Source organism: Egretta garzetta, unplaced genomic scaffold, assembly GCF_000687185.1.
Source record: "Egretta garzetta isolate BGI_Z169 unplaced genomic scaffold, ASM68718v1 scaffold148, whole genome shotgun sequence".
Taxonomy (NCBI): Eukaryota; Metazoa; Chordata; class Aves; order Pelecaniformes; family Ardeidae; genus Egretta; species Egretta garzetta.
The window spans coordinates 1222175-1243897 of record NW_009260669.1 but is presented as its reverse complement, the minus strand read 5'-3'; the positions used below and the strand labels follow the sequence as shown (position 1 = coordinate 1243897).

Below are 21723 nucleotides of genomic sequence, written 5' to 3'. Positions count from 1 at the left end.
TAGCCAGAATGGGAAAGTTGTTTCTGAGGGCACAAGCCCTCAGAATTTCAGAATCAAGTTTCAGAAATATTTTGGCGTCTCATTTTTCATGTTTGAAAATTAGACATTTGTAGGAAATGCAGGTGGTATAGCACGAAGAGTTTGGGGAGGGTTCTGTGGACCTTTTGGAATGATAAAATTGCTTTATGGATTCAATTAAAAATATTTTAGTGATCCTCTTCATCACTAGAATTCTTACTGAGAGCTGTCACAAAGTAGTAGTAGCCAATAATCCATCACACATTTCAGATTTAGAAATAATTTCTCTCTTAACCTTTATAATGTAAGTCTTTCCAGTAGTGGCTTGGCTGTGCAAATATACATGACAATGTGAAAGTTAAGCTTGTCTGGTTCTTTCAAATAAGATATTTTGACACGGACAAATTGTTGTAAAATCTGATCTACAGATAGAGGTCACTGTCCAGACACGTAGTGTAAGGTTTAGTGTAGAGCTGTGTATCTGTAGATGTTTAAGAGGGATTGCTCTACAAAATGACTTTATGGCCTTGCTTAAATCAATTGATGCATTAGTTATTACATTTCAGCCATGTGATTTTAAAAAAAACTCACTCACACAATGGCAAAAAAATGCCAGCCTAATTACTTTTTCTGTAGTATGACTGAGTACAGAGTAGATGTACTATACAGTCCATCACAGCTGAAATAGTAACTTCTTGTTTGTAAATAAGGTCTTTGTAATAGCTGTATTAGCCTGAATTTTTATGCATTATTAGTATTATTTAAGAGGACAGTTTGCTAGAATTATATAGTTGTACTTTATTAATTTACTTGAGAAATATTATGCAGCCAGGATGCCAGATGTATGCTGAAATTTATCATGGTAGGTAACTTTATTTTTTTTCCAAATTATACACTACATCTCTTTCATTTCTGATAAAAGCATCACAGATATTTTTTGAAAATACTAATACATATTTGAATGTGTCACAGCAATGTTCAGTCTAACCAGTTTAGGAGCTATTTTATAATATAATTCCAATTTGTTTTCATATATTAGTTATGATGGAAAACTGAAATACACAGCTATGTATTTCTATTAGATGTATGAATTTCTCTTTTTTGTAGTTCAACTATTTTAAAAGTAAGTAATAATGATTAAAAATATAATTACTAGCTGCAAGCCTGTTTGATGAATCCACTAGAAAGGGTGCATTTGTCAGCCTGCAGAAGCCTACTTGTGATACTTGCAGTGCCATGTCCTTTTGACTTTGGAACAAGCTTGGAACGCACAATCCCATTGAAACAGGACAACCTTTGCAGGCAAAATGCCTTGGAAAGGAAGGACAGGAAATTAATTTGACCATGAAACACTGATGTAAAAACATCAACCAGATGAAGAGAAAAGGGAAATTTTCTCTAGCATGGAGAAATGTATAACTCAACTGCACAACTTGATGTTATCATCTGACAGGAAAGTGATCTTTAACGTAGAAGATTAGACAGCAAATCAGCCAAACCCATCTGTTATGACATTTGGTTTCCTTAAGATCCATATTCTCTTCAAGTTCATAGAACTGGCTCAAGTTACCGGGAATGAACTGTATTATGAATAACACACAGATATTGTTCTAATGAATGGACCTTTTGAAGAAAACTAATTTTAAAATTTTATTAACATACTTATTGCTGGAAACTAATACTTTTAAGGTAATTAATAAAATCAGTGTTGTGAACAATAGCAATTACCAAAAAATGGGCAGTTACTTATAAAAATGTTATGTTGGGAGCTTCTTAGGACATTGCAGAAGTGTGGCTTTTACTGTAGTGTATTCAGTTTTGTGCTACTTTGTATATATCTGATGCAATATCTGTGCCATTAATTTGCAATTATGAAAATTGCATAAGAAATAAAAAGAGACTTTCAAGTTATGTGGATGAGTCATTTAAAAAACCACTGTTTTTCTGAATTTGGTTCAAGACAGCCCACACCAGGGTGAATGCAGAGTATATCAACATCTGTAAAAGATCTTGCGTCTGATGAATTTGTTAGTCTTTAAAACATTTGTCTCTCTGTAGAGAATACTGATCTTTGATTTCCAAAAGCTTTTTTTTTTTTCCTTCTAACTATATGAGGCATAAAAAGAGAAACTTCAAGGAGGATTTAGAACATTACTTTATAATAGGATTTATCTTTTTTTTTTTAATCAGCATCTTTTCTCCCGTGACTTAATACTCTGGGAATTCTTTGGAGAAAACCAATTGGTTTTTAATCCTGCAAAGATGAATTAACATGTTTAACAGTGTGCACATGGGTGGTCACTCAGTTTTGTAAAGCTAAGTAAAAGAGAAAATATTTGCTGAACTAGAAAGAGTAACCAAGAATATCTCCTGACCTTCAATGATATAGCATAGACCAGGTACCTCACTAAACAAAAGCCCTTAAATGTTGAAGGTTCTTTGCCTGCAAGTCAGTAAACTAGCATGAGGTCTATTTGATTTCATGGATTTGTGAATGTGAAGAGGAGAAAATTATTCTGTAAAAGACACCAGATTTGCAAATTCACCGAAGAACTCCAATTACCACAATTTGAACAGCGATGCAGAGTTCAAACCTGAGCCAGGCTGCATCTTAAGAAAATGAAACAGCACTTCTTCTCTGGGTCTGCAGATGAAAGCATCATGAACAGCACGGAGGCAGCAGCTGAGACATCAACATGCATTCAGGGACAGGGTGAGGGTTACCGTGGCACAGTCAACACCATATGGAGTGGAATCCAGTGTCAGCGGTGGGACTCCCAGTTTCCTCATCAGCACAACATCACTCCTGAGAACTTCAAGTGCAAGTGAGTAGAGGCATGTGGGTATTACTGCAGTGGGAAATGAGCTTAGTTTTCAAATGTTGAGAAATTTATGCCACCAAAGCAGACCCTAGGGTCGCTGTCCCTGCTTTGTGACCTGATGCACTCACTATACTTACTGATGCTGAAAAGCATTTGAACTTGGGAAAATCAGTTCTTCAGATCTCAAAATATTAGTTCTAGATAAACTTGTGTGAAACTGTAGGGTGTTTTATGAACTTTTTCTTCAAGTATGTATTCACCAAGTTAATTGATTGTGAAGTGTATGGATGTTTTCCAGACTGGGACCTGAATCCCAATAGTGCTGGTACATTACTATTGTTTTTCTTTCATGGAGGTAAGTACTAGTTTGCAGTTTGGTTACTGACTTTAACTTAATAAGTCCTAAATGTTACAGAAGCGTAATCTCCTTGACAATACTACACATTTATAATATTTGACAACACTTCTTTTACTTTCCATCTTTTTAATCCTTTTTCTGTCTCATTACTAAATGTACTTGCATGAATAGGACTGCTTTTACCTGAAGGACCACTGGTCATCTAACCTTTCTATACAGTTTATAAGCTCCCAGGATGTGAGTATTTTAGGCAGTTGGCCTTAATCATGTTCTTTCAGTCCTTTTTTTCACTGAGCATAGAGGAAACCTAGCTGACCAGCATGGACCGAAAGCCTGGTTTGTACTAAATGTCTGTATTGATGGCTAAATATCAGTCTGAGCTTGTGCTGGAATTCAATAGTATGGATCTTTCAAGGTGAAGAAAAATTTCAGTCTGAGTTTGGAATAATCTCTCTTTGCTCTCTTGAGCAAAACAGTTAGGTTTGTTGTCTTAATCCCTTCACTACTATTGTTCAGTTTATTGATCAAAGACTGTGAGTTGTAACACATCTACCGAGAATGTAACAGCCATCACAGTAATGGAAAATGGGACTGAGCCTGAGCCGCCTCTGTCAATCTTGAATTTACCTGGAAGTTAGTGTTTAAGGCTCATCCCACATGTTTTTCTCAGACAAACCACCACTTAAACTAATTTTTACTGTACCTATGTAATGCTGCTACAGGATTAGGCCTTCATGCAGTTTTAACAATGTTCCTAGCAGTGTAGAGGGGCTAACAATATTGGGACTGCTTATTCAGCTGATGCTTGGGAGCATAGTGGCGATTCAGGCCAATAGCTTGAGTAAAATCAACAGAACCTGAACTGGTATGACTGTTCAAAACCCACATGACTAAGAATTACAGTATTAAGCCCATTCTTTCCATAGAATCATAGAATCATAGAATCATAGAATGTTTTGGGTTGGAGGGGACCACTAGAGGTCACCGAGTCCAACCCCCCTGCAGTCAGCAGGGACACCGCCAACTAGATCAGGTTGCTCAGAGCCCCATCCAACCTGGCCTTGAATGTTTCCAAAGAATTACAGTATTAAGCCCATTCTTTCCATAGTCTGTTATCAGTAAGTGCTGCAGATGGAAAAATACAATGAAATATGGAGATGCACAGAACATCGCGACAACTGCCAGGAGATGGGAAAATAAAACTTACATTTAAGAAGTTTGACTATTTCATGCAAGCTGTGAGAGACATTTAAAGATGTTCCCTTGTGACTAACTTTTACTTTAAGGTAACAGCTGTATACAATTTCCACATACATTTTTTTATATTCCAAGATAGAATTTCTTAAATGAGTCACTGACAGTCTACAGGACTCTTTCTCTAAACTCAGCAGAACCATTCAAAGTACAGGGAATTTTAAGCACTTTGGTAATGTTTGTATTTAAAAGCACTTGTAATGGATTGCAGGTGTATCCAATGTCAGCTTGCATGCAAATTTTGATGGAGAATCCTGAAGAAAAATAAGCTATACTGAAAATATTGTTAATCTTCAAATGAAATCTTATATCCAGTCAAAACATAGATCCACTGAAAATGAATTCCCATAACCACATTCTTATTACAATTACTATATTTTTTCTAGACATTGTGTTCCTATTGGCTTCTCACCTCCTTGCACTTGACACTGATCAGTAACATACAGAACTCAAGGAGCCTATATTATTGCTAATTCATAATAAAAAGCAATAGAATGCATCAGTGTTTTTAGTTTATCCCTGCTGTGAACTAACATATTTATTTTTATAGGGATTTGAGGGAGAACTACTGCCGAAATCCAGATGGATCTGAATCACCCTGGTGTTTTACCACTGACCCAAACATCCGTGTTGGTTATTGCTCCCAGATTCCTAAGTGCGATGTATCAAATGAAAAAGGTAACAGAGGGAAGGGCGATAACTTGATTTTAAGTGAATGCTGTACTGTTCCAAACAGCAGATAGGCAGGCTTGAAAACTGGAGGAGTTGGTCTCAGTACATCTGTATTACACCTGCATAGTTCCACTTTGGCTTTATTTGCATACTTGGGATTCATCATGCTGTAAATGAGATTCATTTCTCAGTTCATGTTTCAATTCCAACAGGGAAAGCTGCAGCAAAGATTTGCTATTGGATCTGAGTTTCAGATAAGGTGAATCTGCGTGCTGTTCTATATTAGTTGGAGATCTGCTCCACTGTCTTACCTTTCTTAGTTTGAAAGGCCTGTTTTTAAACCTAAGATGATTTCCTTGGTTCACAGCCTTTATATAATTGCACATAAGGAGACCAAAAGCAATTTTTTTATTTTTTTTTTCATACCCCTTTGTCTAAAAGGAATTGAGCTGAAAAAAACCACATGGGATTTCCCAACTAGCCTCTTAACTTCAGGATGTTACCTCTGCCTGTAAAGTCTACGCTGTCTTCAGGCAAATGTTTTTCCCATAAGGTCTTGGTTTTACTCTAAGGAGTATTATTGCATCCTGAGAACTGATGTCAATCATAGCATAAACTGAAGCTAAGACCTCAGACCTACAACCCTACATCAGCCTGCATTAAGATCTTCATTTTTAAATATTAGCCATTTTTTCTTGTAAAATTTGAAAGAGTTGCAGTTGCAAGAGTTCTGATAGGGAAAGGATTAAACTTTGGCTTTTATTCTGTGTTTTTTATAATGTATCAATTATCAAAAAGTAAAAATAATGATGAATATAAAATGAAATGCTTTATACAATAAGTCTTTATAGTAGTGATAATTTTAAACAATCCTCTTAAAAAGTCTCAAAAAGGCTCGTGATAAAAGCTTATGAATTAAACATGACTTCTGCTGGAGTGAACAGGGAAGTGTTTGAATTACATTAAAATTAAGTGATGTTGGTTTTTTGATTTTGCCAAAGTCTAAAATTATATACTGTTGCCAATATCCAGAATCTACAAAAAGGTAAGTTGTTTCAAACAGGCTAAGAGTGTTAGTTTTTTTGAGGATGGAGGATTAAGGGGCATTTTGCATTGCTTTGTATAAAACAGCTCCTGACAACTTTTTGAATATTCTGTGTGACCCTTCTAAATTAACAATAAACTAACTATTTATGAAAGAAATTTTCCCAGTTTATCTAAGACAAAATTTAAAATGCTACTGTGTTGAGAATGAAGGCCTCAAGCAGGAGATTATCTAAATTTGGAAAATTTCTCACATTTTCTTTCTGATTTGATTTATACAGTTGTTTGATTTATAACTTATAGTGTTTGCTAAATATAACACTTGTCTTTAATTACTTGGATTACTGATGGAAAGGAAGAGTTTCCTTTTCAGTGTTGCACAATCACCCTCCACTTCTTTTTGTCTCAACATTCTTATTCAGATTGTTATCGTGGAAATGGCAAGAGTTACATGGGGAATCTATCCAAGACAAGATTTGGGCTAACTTGCTCCGCATGGGACAAGAATATTGAAGACTTACGTAGGTGTGTACATATGAAACAGAAAGACATGGTTCAGTGAGTCCTGAATAAATACTGCCTCCAGATGGCATCTCCTTTTCTTCTGCAGTGATTCTAAAATAGCCCCTCATGCCCCGGAGCTTTAGTATCTTTTTCTTTCTTTTTTTTTTTCTCTCGGTGTTTAAATATATTATGCAACATGTCTTTGTTCAGGCTAACCACTAATTGCAGGCTTTGGGATGTTTCTTAGTGTTTAGTTTACTGTCCTGGTTTACCCCATCTTTGTCCTATGTTTTGTTCTGTTTTGTCCTATGGGTTGTTCTACGAGAGGATAGCAGGAATAAAGCAGGAAATAGTTATCTCATTGATCTGATCTCATGGCTCATGATACTGCAAGCAGGAGGTTGGGCTTGAAGCCACCTAAGGTCCTTTGCAGCCTGAAATGAATCTTAAGTCTACGATCTAATGACACTGACAACAAATGCCACTAAAGGAACTTGCAGTTTCTGGTTTTTATCATTACTCTGGCTTCATATTCAAGTAATTGCTTTAATTTATTTGTGTCATGGTTTAACCCTAGCTGGCAACTAAGCACCACACAGCCATTTGCTCACTTCCCCCGCGGTGGAAGGGGAGAGAGAATCAGAAGGGTAAAAGTGAGAAAACTTATGGCTTGAGATAAGAACAGTTTAATAATTGAAATAAAATAAAATAAACCAACCCAAAATAAAATAAAATAATAGTAGTGGTAATAATAATAATACATTATAATGAAAAGGAAAACAATGAAAGAGAGACCAAGGAACAAAACTCAGGAAAAGCAAGTTATGCAACCACTCGCCACCCGCCCATCGGTACCCAGCCAGTCTTTGAGCAGTAATCACTGCCCACCCACCAACTTCCTCCAGCTTATATACTTAGCATGATGTCCTATGGTCTAGAATAGCCCTTTGGGCAGTTTGGGTCAGCTGTCCTGGCTGTGCTCCCTCCCAACTTCTTGTGCACCTCTTTACTGGCAGAGTATGGGAAGCTGAAAAGTCCTTGAATTAGTGTAAACACTGCTTAGCAACAACTAAAACATCAATGAGTTATCAACATTATTCTCATGCTAAATCCAAAACAGCACTATGCCAGCTACTAGAAAGAAAATTAACTCTATCCCAGCTGAAACCAAGAGAATTTTTTAGAGTAAAAATGAATCAGAATTAAATACAAAAGAAGTTGTGAGTTTCCAAGACTTATTCAATCATGCCAGGATCCTTAGTGTTGTCTCTTCTGGTTCAGAACAGTAGATTAATAAATCTCAGGAGTGTCAAGAACAATGACTTCCAGGTCTTCTGCACAAAGACAGAGACTCATAAAAAAATTTGCTGTGTATTAGATATTACACACACTAGTGGCGCAGGTGGACACAGCTTTCCTTTAGTTTCTGAAGTCAATGTGATTATGTCTGTATTACTTTCGGCATTTGTTCTTGAGTTAGTGCTCATGACCACCACAGTCATTGTGCCCAACGTATCAGCCGTTGCCCTCTGGAATTTGGCTGTCCCTGATTCCTGCAGCTGACTTGATGGTCAGGCAGGTGAAGGCATGTGAGTCAGTAAGTCAGCCTTTGGGGAAGCTGTATTGCAAAAGGCAGGCTTCAGTGGCGCTCTCTGGAATCACCAACTGGTGGTTTTCCCTAGACAGGGTCAGAGACAGCATACATATTCCAGTGTCCTATCCATGTAAGGGAGGCAGAGGTTTAAGTTCATGACTTCTGAGAGCTCTGATAAGTCTTCAATTAGCTGTGACTGAGACAGCTTGAACCAACTGGATGCTTGATGCAATTGCATTCATATAATCTTGAGCACAGATCAGCCTTTCTTCTCTTACGCCAACAAATTTTCCATCTGGGAACTTCTTTGGGGAGCTGTCTGTCTCCCTTCAGCAGTTACTCTGGTTATGGTTATGCTAGAAACAGCATGCATGGTTGGTTACGGACTAAAAGGGCAGTGCAGCTGTAACTTAGGAAGCCTGTATGCCTCTGTCTGACAGGCCAGAAATAAACAGCTTCAGATTGTTGCCCCAAACATTCACCTTTAAAGTGCCTCATGTACGTTTGCAACTTAGGTGACCCATTACTGCAGTTTGTCTGAGCCATTCATCCCACTGCTCAGTCTTGCTAACTTTCTTGCATCTGTCTTTCCTTTGCGCGAGATTCAGCTTTCTTCTCAGATTGTGTGCTCCCTTGTGCTAATTGTTAATCTGCAGGGAGAAGGTACCTGTGCTCCCAGAGAAGCCTGCAGATTTGCTGAGGGGAACACAGACACTCTTCTAATTAGTGTAAAGTTCCCTCCTTAGGGTGTCCAGGGATTTTAGCTCAAGTGGGAGATCTAGAAACCTCCCAGCTATCCACTGGACACAGTGCTTAAAATACCAACCAGAGGAAACTTGGACCCAGATCCAGCAAATATTTGGGTCTCATCTTCCCTTTGATTTTAACCAGCCCTAAACCCTGACCTGTAGGCTTCTCAATCAGCTAATATTACAATGTGGAGCAAAGCAACACTTAACCTTTGAAAATTTGGGCTATAGTATAAAGCTTTTCAGCACTTTGAATTTTTTTTTCCCTGTAGGCATATACAAATATTCAGAGAACCAGATGTTAGTAAGCTGAAGAAAAACTATTGCCGCAATCCAGATGATGATTTTCATGGTCCCTGGTGTTACACAGATGATCCTCTTGTTCCCTGGGATTACTGCCCTATTTCTCGATGTGAGTACTTGGTATGCCTCAGGCGTTGTCAACTGTGCAGTCCCAGTGAAGCCATGGTGTCACATGCATATACATACCTTTCTGTTGTCACTTGTGGCAGCAGAAAATGTGCAATTCTATCAAGAATTGAGTGTGCATGACTGAGAAGGAACGGACAGGAGTTGCTTGTGCAATATATGAACAAGGGGTCCTTTTCCTTGACCAGCTTGGAGATTTCAAGGCTTATTTATGCAGCAGGAGCACAAAAGGGCTGTTACAGACGGTCAAACATTTTCCAACAGATCTAGCTATTGAATGAGGGCTGGATGGAGACAAAGAATTGTCTAGTGGTCAGAATGCTGGCTGTGGCCTCAAGAAACCCAGGGACAGTTATCTTCTGTGCTACAAGTTTCATAGTCTCTTTATGCAATCTGTGTCTGTTTATAAAGATAACTCACTATGTATATGTGCTATATAGATTAGATTCTGCTTTCAGATGTTTATGGAATGATTTAACTCCTGGCAATAATTAGGAACATCACTCCTCCAAAGCTGCATGTTAAAATCTAAATAGCTTAAATAAACAGAATTAAAAATCCTAGGGAATTCAGTAATAAATTGATGTTAAGTGGAAAAAGATAGATTTATGCAGAAAAATGTGCAATTCACATTTATGTTCAAAATTTTTCCCTTCAATTCTTATTTCTAAATCACTATGCTGTCTATCCTGAGAGAACATTTAAATGGTAAATCAGGCTTCTGAATTTGTGTCTGTGATCTCTAGAGGTTAAGGATAATGTTACACTCATTCCTAGCAGCAGTCTGCTACATTTCCTCGCAGTCTGAACTGCAGCATCCCTAAGAGGTGATATTTGAAGTCTCAGGTGATATTTTGCCATCTATGTGAAGAGTAAACAAACTGTGCAGAAGTTTGCTTGTGTCAATGTAGATAAAGAACAAGTGCTGAAAAAATATAAATTTTATTCACTCACTCTGAGTTCATTGTCTGGATCTATGAATTCCTAAGGAAATATTCACAGCAAACATTTGTAGGGCATACAGCAATGGTGAGTATTATGATTTCTGGAATCAAACTCCAGGGCTGGAATATCTGTTTTACAAATGTAACTCATATGGACCAGTATTAAACCACTAGTAGCTCACTCAGGTACTGTTAACCAGCTTAACCAGTACAGGTAAAATATGGGCAGTTCCCAAGTGTACTTCCTTGGTGCCTTTAACTGGTCTCTTCAAACTGCACTGTATGTATATTTATGTGTATACACATATATGTATACATATGGAAATTTAACTATGTGTATAACTATACCTTTATACACACACACACACATTTGTTTAATGATGGAAATCTAGTTGGATGAGACACTTTAAATTTTGCCTGTGCAAATTTCCAGTAGCTACAGGTGTACCCCGAGCTCACCATGCTGGGTTACTCTGCAGACTTCACTGAAGGCAAAAATTTTGAACCAAGTTTAAGCAACATTGTTGTAACTGATTTTGACTTGCACTAAATGGAAGAACCAAAGCAGATTTCAGGGAACACATTTTGATAAGGATAAGTTTTTGCCAATAGCAACATAAAAGGACTTCTGTAGTTTCAAAGGTTTTTAAGGAAATTAGAAGATTTTCATTAAATATGATTTGGATTTAACCACATGACTTCTTCAAGAAGAAAATTTCTTGAAATCTGGTGCAAAATATTTAATTCCTATTTCATTTTATCTGAATGAAATTCTGCTTTCTTGTTAATCCTTACCAAAGTGTGCTTTTGCAGAGTATTAAAGAAATCACTGAAGTTTAAAACTTTGTGAACTATTAAAATTCACAATATGCCATTTGATGTTTATTTCTACTCTCTTCAATTTTTAGATGTGTTTTAATTCTGGTTTTATGGCTATCTTATGTGTCTGTCTAGGTGAAGGTGATACAACTCCTACTACAACCAACTTGGATGGTAAGTAAGTTTGCTGGTGTTCTGTGCAGTGCATGTATCGTATCCTCTAAGACTAACCATTTCTTTCTGATTGGGAAACAAGAGGAAGATCAGTTAAAGATACGAAAAACCATACAGGCTGTGAAAAAAATTGCTTTTACAAGAGGAAAAGGTAGAATAGCTTCATTATACTTCTTTATCTATTCTCACTGTCCTGTCTTGCCAGTGGTGAGATACGGTAATGATTTTCAGTGTTTCCATTATAACTATGTAAATTTCAAAAAAAACTATTAAAAAACATGTCTTTTATATTCCCTGTGAATGTTTATATAGATGGGCCCAGCTTCACTGAAGTAGCTTTGATGCTCTAGAAATATATTTCATTAACACAGGAAAGTTAATCCTTAATAAATTTATTGACCTTCTTGTGGTCCTTATGTGTAACTGTACAGGTTTCCTACCGCTGTTTTTAGTAAAATGTGATCTCTGGACCTGCTTTCAGATACTGTCATTCCTTGTGCCTCAACAAAACATTTGAGAGTTGTAAATGGAATCCCAACACAAACTAACGAAGGATGGGTGGTTAGTTTGACATACAGGTAACTATCACTTTGATGAGAAAAACAGTATGTCTACTAGGATATTTGCTTTGGAACTGTAGAAAATGTTGACCATAATAAGAATATTTCCAGGTTGTGGTTGAATTTTTTAAAAGCAGAAAATCAGCATTCCTGGAACATCAGGTTATTCCACAGTATTCACTCCATCATTGAAATATAAATATTTTCATTATCACTAATTTACACACATGAGCTCGTAAAGCATTCATAGTGTTCTGCTCTTTCAATTAGCTACTGCAGACCTTTTCATAACATTGGCTTAGCATCTAGCATTAAACTGTTTATTTTAACAAAAAAAAAAATGTTTCATATCAATATTTTCATTTTAACAGCAGTGCATTTAGTTATGAAATTTTGGGTTTATACCCATGTCATATTTAGCTTTCTGCTCATATTGTTGCATTCGATTGAAATGTTCTGTATTAAAAAAAATAAGTAGGAGTGACAGGGGAATCCTTTCCATTCTGTAAAACAAGAGCCTAACATGTGCAGCTGGAAATGTGTATCACATTATGGCAGATCTTGCTTTGCTACTGTGTAAAAGCCAGAACACAGAATTACTTTTTCCTACGTTCATTACTCTGGTTCATAACTCATCAGCTGTAAGTGTGAATCATTAATGTATAGCAGGAGATATATCTCATGCATCAGCCCTTTATCTTCTATCATGAAAAATAAAAGTTAAAAAAAAAGTCTTTTTGTCTGCTGGCACAGACCAAAGTACAGCTCATTTCTGTTAGATCGATTCATCATCTCTTTTAAAACCATGTTGTAAAGTAGGTCTTAAATGAAAAATTGGACTAAAGGAAAAGATAAAAAGCCCATTTTCTACATTGCTTCATTGCTAGAGAAATTCTGGTGGTCCTTCCCACCCTTGGTAATCTTTACATTTTATGAGCTCCAGTCAGAACTAAACCTTTCTGGAACTTTAACAGATGGTCCAGAAAGACATTTCTAGAGGAACGTGACTCTATTCCTAGACTAAATAACCAGACAGGTGGGCTGAATCACCCTCTGGAAAAGTTTATTTTTCCACTATTTTTAAAACAGTCTGGATGTCTAAGGAACCTTTAGACAGGTAAGGTGAATTACATCTGGGGTGCCTAAAATTTAAATATCTAATGTTAATGTAGTTGAACCTTGACTTTGTCCTATGCAATAAAATTCCATTAAGCAGATGAGTGCTTAAATGCTTGCAGATTTTTTTATGAAAAAGGGATTCCTGTAATACTCCAGCAGCAAAATATATTTTTAAGTATTACATGTGGACATAAAAATGTAGTTTTGTTTTGTATAGTTACCAAGAAAGCAAATAGAATGTTGTCTGAAACAAAATCTTAATGACGTCAGGATTTTCTGTAAAAAATTAAGTGTATACCTCAAAATGGCATTGCCATGCCTGAATGGTAAAGGCTTAGTGATACTTAGAACTTGTGTTCATATTTGGCAAACAAGGCCCACGTCTGAATGTTAAATTAATCAATTACTTATTTCCTTATATATCTGATCCAAATTCTGTAATCAGGTATGTTTAAGTATGTTTTGATGAATTTCATCTATTTCATTGAATCAGCTCTGCATTTGTGCTACGTTCAGATAATAAGTTTAACCACCCTATGTGCACTTCTAAAGCAGATGATGCAATCTTGTAAATTCCTTTTGATAATTAGTGATGCATATATAATATGCAAGAACACATTCATAGTCCTGATTGTGACATTTTTATAATAGAACTGGGCGGAATCTATATTTTCAGAATAATCCAGCCTTTTGGACCAGATACTTTGTTCCTCAACCAAAATACAATCAAAAAAAAAAAAAAAAAAAAAAAAAAGAGGACGCATCTGTGTTTTCTGCTGTCTTTGAACTCCATATAGAGTCTGGGCTCCTTCCAGCAGTTCTTCGCAAAGCTTTGAACATTTGTGCGATTTGAATTCATAAATTGTGAGATTTTAAGCTTTTCCCAAATTGCTGACAATTCTGATTCACTTTCCAAAGAGCTACAGAAAATAAATGTGATTTTAGAGGCACAAAGAAGGAAACTAATTAATCTGCATACCAAAGTTGTCTTTATTTTTGAAAGAAATGTCATGCTTAATTGCTTTAATTTTACTTGATATATTATGCTGCAGGTTTTCTATAATCACATGTAGGATGTCATACATTGCAGATTGTTTCCAACTGAAGTATGTGGGGACAGAAATCTCATAGGGCTGGTAATTAAATAGGAACTCTCCACCTTGAGGTCAATGCTTTGAATAATACCTACATGAATAACCACTAAATGTTGTTTACATCTGGTGGCAGTTTGAGGACTTGCTTGAATGTTTCAGTCCAGTTCCTATTACAAAGAAGTAGCTTGCCTTTTCTTTTTTTTTTAAATTAGGTCTCTTATTATAAATTCAACTTTGAAACCGCTAAAGGAACAGAGTAACTGAATTCCTCTTTCTTCCTGATTTACACACATTGGTGTAAATCTCTGCAAAGTGATGCTACTATAAGTGTTGAAACTGCAGAGTAAAGGGACAGAGATGTGGTTTTGCAGGCTGTCACCAGCCACCTTTCACCAGCAAACATACATGGGGAGCAAAAGTACTATTTAAAGCTTTTGACTATGTAAAAACCAACACTATTACTTTTTTAATTTAATTTTTTCCTTATTTTTCTTCTTTTTTTTTTTTTTTTTTTTTTTTTTCCCAGGAATAAGCATATCTGTGGAGGTACTTTGATAAAGGAAGAGTGGGTTCTAACGGCAAGGCAGTGTTTCCCTTCTCGGTACGGTAGTCTGTAGCTTTACAATATTGAAATACATTTTCAGGAACTTATCAGCACAACATTTCTTCAACTGTAATGCAGCATTTTTCCTTCCTATTTGGCTTTAGCACTACTTTTCTGATGTAAAAGTCCTGTGGGACCTTGATATTTTCTGTTATTATTGTTGTTAATCTAAAAGAGCTCTGGCTATTTTACATAGAAGCATAAACATGTTTTCCAAGTGTAATGGTTATACAATTGCCTCTTTATGAAAATAATCTCATGCTTCTGCTTAACTGGACAGAACAAAATAGAAAACTTCAGTAACTCTCAAAAAGTTCAAAGGTTCACACTGTCCAAGGATCTGAGTGTTTGGGTACTATTAGGAAAAAAAAATAGATTTTAGTAACTGCTAAATAAAAAATTATGTAGTGGCTTCAGACCAAAAACTTACATCCGAACATGTTGATTTTGGAATAGCAGTTGGCAGCATAAGCCTATTTCTGGTGAAGAGCATTAGTTAAGATCTTCTAGCATAACCATATGAAGCAGAGTTTTTTCAGTTATTTTATTATACACCCAGCAAAATCCTAACCAACTTTGCCTCATTTAGGTACAAAGATTTGAAAGACTACAAAGCCTGGCTTGGAGTCCATAATATCAAAGGAAAGGGAGAGGAGAAGCATAGACAAGTTCTGAATATCTCCCAGTTGGTATATGGCCCCGCAGGGTCAGATTTGGTCTTACTGAAACTTAGCAGGTTAGTAGCTGTTATTGCCAGTTCCAGGATTTTCAAATAATGAATGAGATTCTTCCTAAATAAGATTTGCAAATTCAGTTCTCTGCTATCTCCGATACTGCAGATGATGTCTCCATGGGGTAAACTTCTAGCTGTAAGAAATTTTATTTGGCATATGCAGAAATGCAGGTTCATCTACCTTATTCAGAAAACAGATGTTACTTGTGAAAAATCATGCCTACCTTCTTTTTCCTGATAACCAAGTTTAGGCCTGTTGGAAGTTTATTTTTTTGTTGGGTTTGTTTTTCTTTAAAAAAAATAGTCCACCTTGACTAGTATATGCTTTTAATTTATAGAATAAGCACCAGATTGTAACTGAGATCCTTGTATATATATATGTATGAGCTTTCAAACTTTCTCCATATTAACAAAACTATATATTCAAATGAAATGCCATCATTACTTACTTTTAAGATGAAAACCCAAGTTAAATAGCATAAAATGGTGACAGCATTTCAAGAAATCTTTTGACAGTTAACAGCTGTAACATGAAAAATAGGTAGAAGAATCCATCATATTCTTCAAAGATGAAAAAGAAAGGAAGAGAATTGGCACAGTTTTTAATTGCTGTGCTCTATGATAGATTTAATGTCATTTTTAAGATAGATTTTAGAAGGTTAAGTAAAATCCATTATATCTGTTATTTGTTTTCTCTTTTCAGACCTGCCATATTGACAAATTTTGTAGAAATAATCCGATTGCCCATTTCTGGATGTACCATACCAGAGAAGACCAGTTGCAGTGTTTATGGATGGGGATACACTGGATGTAAGAAACTATTTTTAAAAACTAAATGAATACGTTGACAGCTTACTTCCTCTTGTCATTATAGGTGAGGCTGCTGGTATTACCTGATGCCACAGTTGTCCAACATTTTTTTATTATAATATGCAGTTCCAATTATTTACTAATTATGTAAAAATTTGAGCATTTTACCTAAGGTCATTTAATATGAAATATCTTCTACTAGTCCATCTTTTTTTTTTTTCTTGTTACAGTGACAGGCAAAAGGATTTAAACATCTCAAAGAACGAACTAGAGAAAAATATCGTTCTTCATGTTTAAAAAATCTGGCAGAATTGTTTTGCAGAGCTCTACCTCTTTTTTGAAAAATTCCAATTCATCTACTTGAGCAGTCTCTTTCTGTATCCCAAAGCAGGCTGCCCTGTTGAAAAACTAATACAGAATCATGTAATCGAAGACATAATTAACACACACAAAGACAGTGAACTAAGGTTGCACAGGCAGCCTGGTATTTCTTAACTTTTGAGTACTTGGCTTTGCAACCTTACTAAAGTTTATTAAACACAGTTTTTGTGTGAAGTATGTGGGAGAACAGACATTTATTTAGTCTGGTAAATACTATATCTGATTAATTATGTGTTGATGATAAAGTTAATAGCTGCCAGTTGACAATAATTACTCCAATAATTACTGTGCTCGAATGTCATTTTGCCACAGACCCTGAGTAAGCAGCAGCACCATACTCACACTGTCCTGGAAGCAGAGCAGAAACTAGACTGTAATTCTGAGGCTCTCTCCCTTATAACCATTACTCTGCATTTCTTTGTGGGTGGCAAGTAATCTGTACCAGCCCTTTCCCAGATGACTGCCTTTGATGTTCCCAGCATGGCCATATTAGCCATCCTCCAGGGGGAATGGCTGTCTGGGGGACAGGGAAGTCGGGCTGGAGCACAGTGCAACATCACTGGAAAGCTTAGTTTAAGAGAACTGATAAGGAATTTGCCATGTTGTGGAGTTATGTAATACATACATAACATCCAACGACTTTGTGCTATATTTACACACTACTTAACATAATCCTCACAGCATCCTAGTCAGGGAAGGAAGGAGCGTTGCATCCATGTTTTTGTATTTAGAAAGCAGGATAACAATTCAGTGAGGGGCAAGCCTGGCATTTTCTTTTCATGGCTGTGCAGGGAACAGGCAGGTCCAGACCCTTTATTTATCTTTGCAGCTTGTACAGACTTGTCTTTTGACATGTAGAACAAGAGCAAGCTCCACAGGGCTCCTGCTTCCTGACCTTCACACTGATGAATGGAGATTGCACAAAGCTGCGGCTCTGGCCTTGCAGGCAAAGTCATTCAGCGTAGCTGAGACAGCACAGAGGGAGAATAACTCTGCTCTGCTACAGTATTTTTCAAGTCACGCGTCCTTCCCTAGGCCATGGCAGGCACTGTTACACATTAACTTGTGTTTTAAGGCAGGGAGCAAAATCCTCGCTCCACTGGTGGGAGCGACAGCATTCTGAGGCTCACTTTTTCTGATTCCTGTGATGTGACACAGGGCAAGCTGGTGGTGGACTGTAGAGCAAACCCAGTTACCTAGCACTTTCTTCTAATACAAAAAACTTCTCTGTATATTCTCAGAGAACTGAACAGACATATGCACCAAACACATCTATTGCAAATCTCATTTGTAGCAAACATAAGAAATCCAAGAGAGAAATGCATGATAAAAGTGAGGCTGGACAAAAATGGGTGTACAACAACTGAGGTTACACGAGTATGTTTATCCAGACCGCATCTTCAATTCTTTTTCCCCCTAAAATAGAATAAAATTCTCATTCTCTTTTCAATCCTAGTAATTAACTATGATGGCCTTCTCCGAGTAGCAAACCTGTTTATTTTGGGAAATGAGAAATGCAATCAATATCTCAAAGGGAAGATCACTGTGAATGAGTCAGAAATCTGTGCTGTGGCTGAAACCATCGGTGCTGGGCCTTGTGAGGTAAGTACTGCATTTCCTAATACACTCTTAGGAGCCATCAACCTGTTTTTTTATTTCCCACAAATATTTAGTAGAGTTCTTCTGTAATTATTCTCTCTGCATTAAACTTCTATGCACAAAAATATTTTACTCTTTTGTGTTGGAAAACAATTTGTATTTCTAGTGATCTATTTTCTGCCAGAATACAGGAAGATGTTCCTTTGCCTCAGTTTCACCAAATGTTAAAAACACTCATGTGACTAAACACTTTTCTAGACTGAGATAAATTTGTGTTCTGTGTAATAAGGGCTAAAGTGGGCCGTGTGCTAAAACCAGCGATATATTCTGATTGAGTAGAGAGCAAAGGGTGGAGCAAATTCTACTTCTTACTTAAATGATGACTTGCATGCCAAATACAAAGTCACTGCTCGACAGAGTTGACAAAGTTATGAAAGAAGGGGAAAGATTAAAAAATGTACTGAGGTTCGGTATTAGTCAGAAGGCTGGAGCATTTGATCTCCCTAATCAAGCCTGAGCAAAGTATCAATGAAGACAGGTCAAGTACTTCAGTGAAAGTATAGTTTGAGACAGTTGTTTTGCTTGGGACTAGTTTTGATGACGGAGAAAAGACATCTAAAAAGAACTGCTCTAAATCATTTATTACAGGAACATATAATTTCTTGTGTGGAAAATCTACCTGTTGAGATGATACCTAGAAGGAGGGCAGATATTAATATTATTATGCATTTATCATCTGCAGTAGAATAGATGATCTCCTAATACTGATATTAACTAAGCAGTGAAATTTTCCCTGCCCAGGGGTACTACCAAACCATGGGGAAACATGGTCTTCATCAGGCTGAGGCCTCTTCTATTTATTAATATTCCAAAAGATCATTTTGTTATTGCAAAGTATTTTCTTCAAAATCAAATATTTAATCATAAATGAGCTCTTAGACACGTCGAGGCTTATAAATGAAACAGCTGCATGGAAGTCTTCTGGGGATCCTGCGCTTTGTTTTCCCCTGCAAGAAGAAATGGACTGAATTAATATTAGCAATCAGTCTTAATCACTGCATGGTTTCCTGCCCCCGAGTTTCCCTTTGAAGCCACTTTATTCAGCAGAGAACAGGCAGAGAAACAAAATCAGATTGGCAGGTGAAACTCCACTCCTGAAAGTGTTTGATGAGCCGCTCTGATGGTACTGACATAGTTCATTGTTCATGTGGGAACTAATCTGGCGTCAGTCAGAAAAAAAAACCCAAACCAAATAAAGGTCAAACATTGTTTCTCTGGTGATCCGGAGAGAACACAATGCTAGTTGTAAGCTTTTAGTTTTTGGGATAATGTCTCACTATCCGATACAAACATTTACTGTCTGGTTTTGAAGCTCATTTGCTAGGTTCAGTATGCATTTTGCCTGAGTAAAAACTGCAGTTATCTATGTTCAAGTCCCAGATCTAAGTGAATGTATCTATCTAAATTACTGTTTCAATCTAATGTAAACTGGATATATCTTAGCACTAAATAAGACCCCAATCTGAGTTGATCATACTCCAGATTTTCACTGAATGCATGTACTGGTGCATAGATGTCTCATTCACTCAGAATAATGAAAAAGAATATTTTAACAGGTTATGTCTGAAAATTATGTCCGCAAAATATTACCTTTATTAGGTTTGGGTTTTCCCCCTCCATGCCCCACCCCGTCCTCTGCCTATCAGTACACACAGATTGTCATCCTGGAGCCTTGCTACACGATTGACTGACAGATGGATATTGACCTGGCTCTGTCAGTAGTCTTTGACATAAGTCCTGTTATCACAACGAGGTTGTTTATCACTCAACTCATTTTCTGCTCATCTGGGTTGTATGCACATAAACAAATACTATACTTACAGGAGAGTAAGATCTGGTAGTCTGAAGTCACTAGAATCACATGTAAAGATGGATCATAGGGTTTAATTTGCACAAGAAGGAACCAAAGGTCAGAGGCTAACCTTGACATTGGTTCGCATAAGTTCTGGTGGTAAAAAACGTATTGGAAGCTGATTTTTGCCCTATGGCAAGAATAACTCTATTGCCTGTTCATTGAGCTAGGTCAGCCCCAAAAGAAACAAGTGAGTAGCAGACAGGTGGGAATTGTCTTGAAGCATTTTGACAAGTGACATTCTTTTTGTTTATTTTTTCCTAGCGAGATTATGGTGGTCCCTTGGTTTGTGAACAAAACAGGCTGAAGATAGTAGTTGGTGTCATTGTTCCTGGCCGCGGATGTGCCATTAGAAATCGTCCTGGGATTTTTGTTCGGGTCTCATATTACTCCCGGTGGATACACAAGATTATGATGACCTACAGAAAACCCTGAAAAACTCAACAACTTCCATTCAAAGAAAAATTTTGGACAACATGGAATTAACGTGTAATGTAAAGATCAACAATTTTTAAGTACTTGATAGTCAAGTTTATTGAGCTTCTTTTAATATTTATGGGTGGGTTTTAGTGTTTTTGTCTATCAGTGTTGTTTTATAAATGTTGGAGTGACTTACAGTATATGCAAGTATGGTGACATATCTCCTGAAGATACTTGAATGGGTAAACAATTTTGCAAAGATATCATTACTGGATGATAAATGGTTTTGTAGAAATAGATTGTATGACCTCTGTTATGCTGCTCTTCAGATTATCTTAGAAGGAGAAACAAATTATAGTTCTATTTAACACAACTTATTCTTTCTATGAGCCATATATTTCTCTTCATATATGACAAAAGACCTACTGAGAGATATATGCATATATTAAGGACAGCATATATGATCATATTTCTCTTCCCTGCTTATAAGAGGTCAAAGATTGAAATGTTTCATTAAAAATAATCTCTTTAGAAATTAATCTTTTCATTATTGATGGACTTTGGCAAGCCTGCCATAAGCGGAGTTCTCACAGAAGTCAATATCACTTCCTTTTACACAATGCTTATAGACTCTAGTTCTGCACTTGGTCCCTTCAGTGTGCTTGTGGTCCCCTAACAGATATCTCAAAAAACCCTTTTGAATGAGAGAAGAGACACAGAAGTTGACTGGTTAGCAAACTATTGTTCGTTTGTTTGAAGTTAGTCCCAGAAATAACTGTGAATTTACAATGTTAAAGAGAGTATTTCATATAGTTTGAAAAATTAATCCTGATTAGCTACTGGCAGACTTTGGCCATTAAAAGAAATTTCGAACAAATGACCAACTCTTTCTCAACAGACAAGTGTTAAAAATTCAGTCGATTCTAGTTATTTCATGAAAGTAACTCTGTGTTTACAGCAGGAAAAAAACCAGTTGAATCTGGCACCTGGCTGAGAGACTTAATACTGGGAAAAGTAAGTTATACATTAACAGTCTTTTCAGAGACTTAACTTTTTTAATAAAAACTTACCTAGATTTGGACAAAACTATATCCTTTGTATAATTCCTTT

General features: G+C 36.6%; 1 protein-coding gene across 1 annotated transcript in view; it reads left to right on the top strand.

The window, feature by feature from the left end:
* Window positions 1-20628, top strand: part of HGF (hepatocyte growth factor) — a 94605-nt gene extending 73977 nt beyond the window's left edge. The window contains exons 10-20 of the mRNA XM_035901090.1: window positions 2669-2843; window positions 5003-5130; window positions 6591-6693; window positions 9288-9427; window positions 11343-11381; window positions 11863-11959; window positions 14681-14755; window positions 15348-15494; window positions 16195-16301; window positions 18139-18284; window positions 20458-20628. Of these exons, the coding sequence (XP_035756983.1) occupies window positions 2669-2843; window positions 5003-5130; window positions 6591-6693; window positions 9288-9427; window positions 11343-11381; window positions 11863-11959; window positions 14681-14755; window positions 15348-15494; window positions 16195-16301; window positions 18139-18284; window positions 20458-20628 (1328 nt within the window). The remainder of the gene's footprint in view (window positions 1-2668; window positions 2844-5002; window positions 5131-6590; window positions 6694-9287; window positions 9428-11342; window positions 11382-11862; window positions 11960-14680; window positions 14756-15347; window positions 15495-16194; window positions 16302-18138; window positions 18285-20457) is intronic.
* The last annotated feature ends 1095 nt before the right edge of the window (window positions 20629-21723 follow it).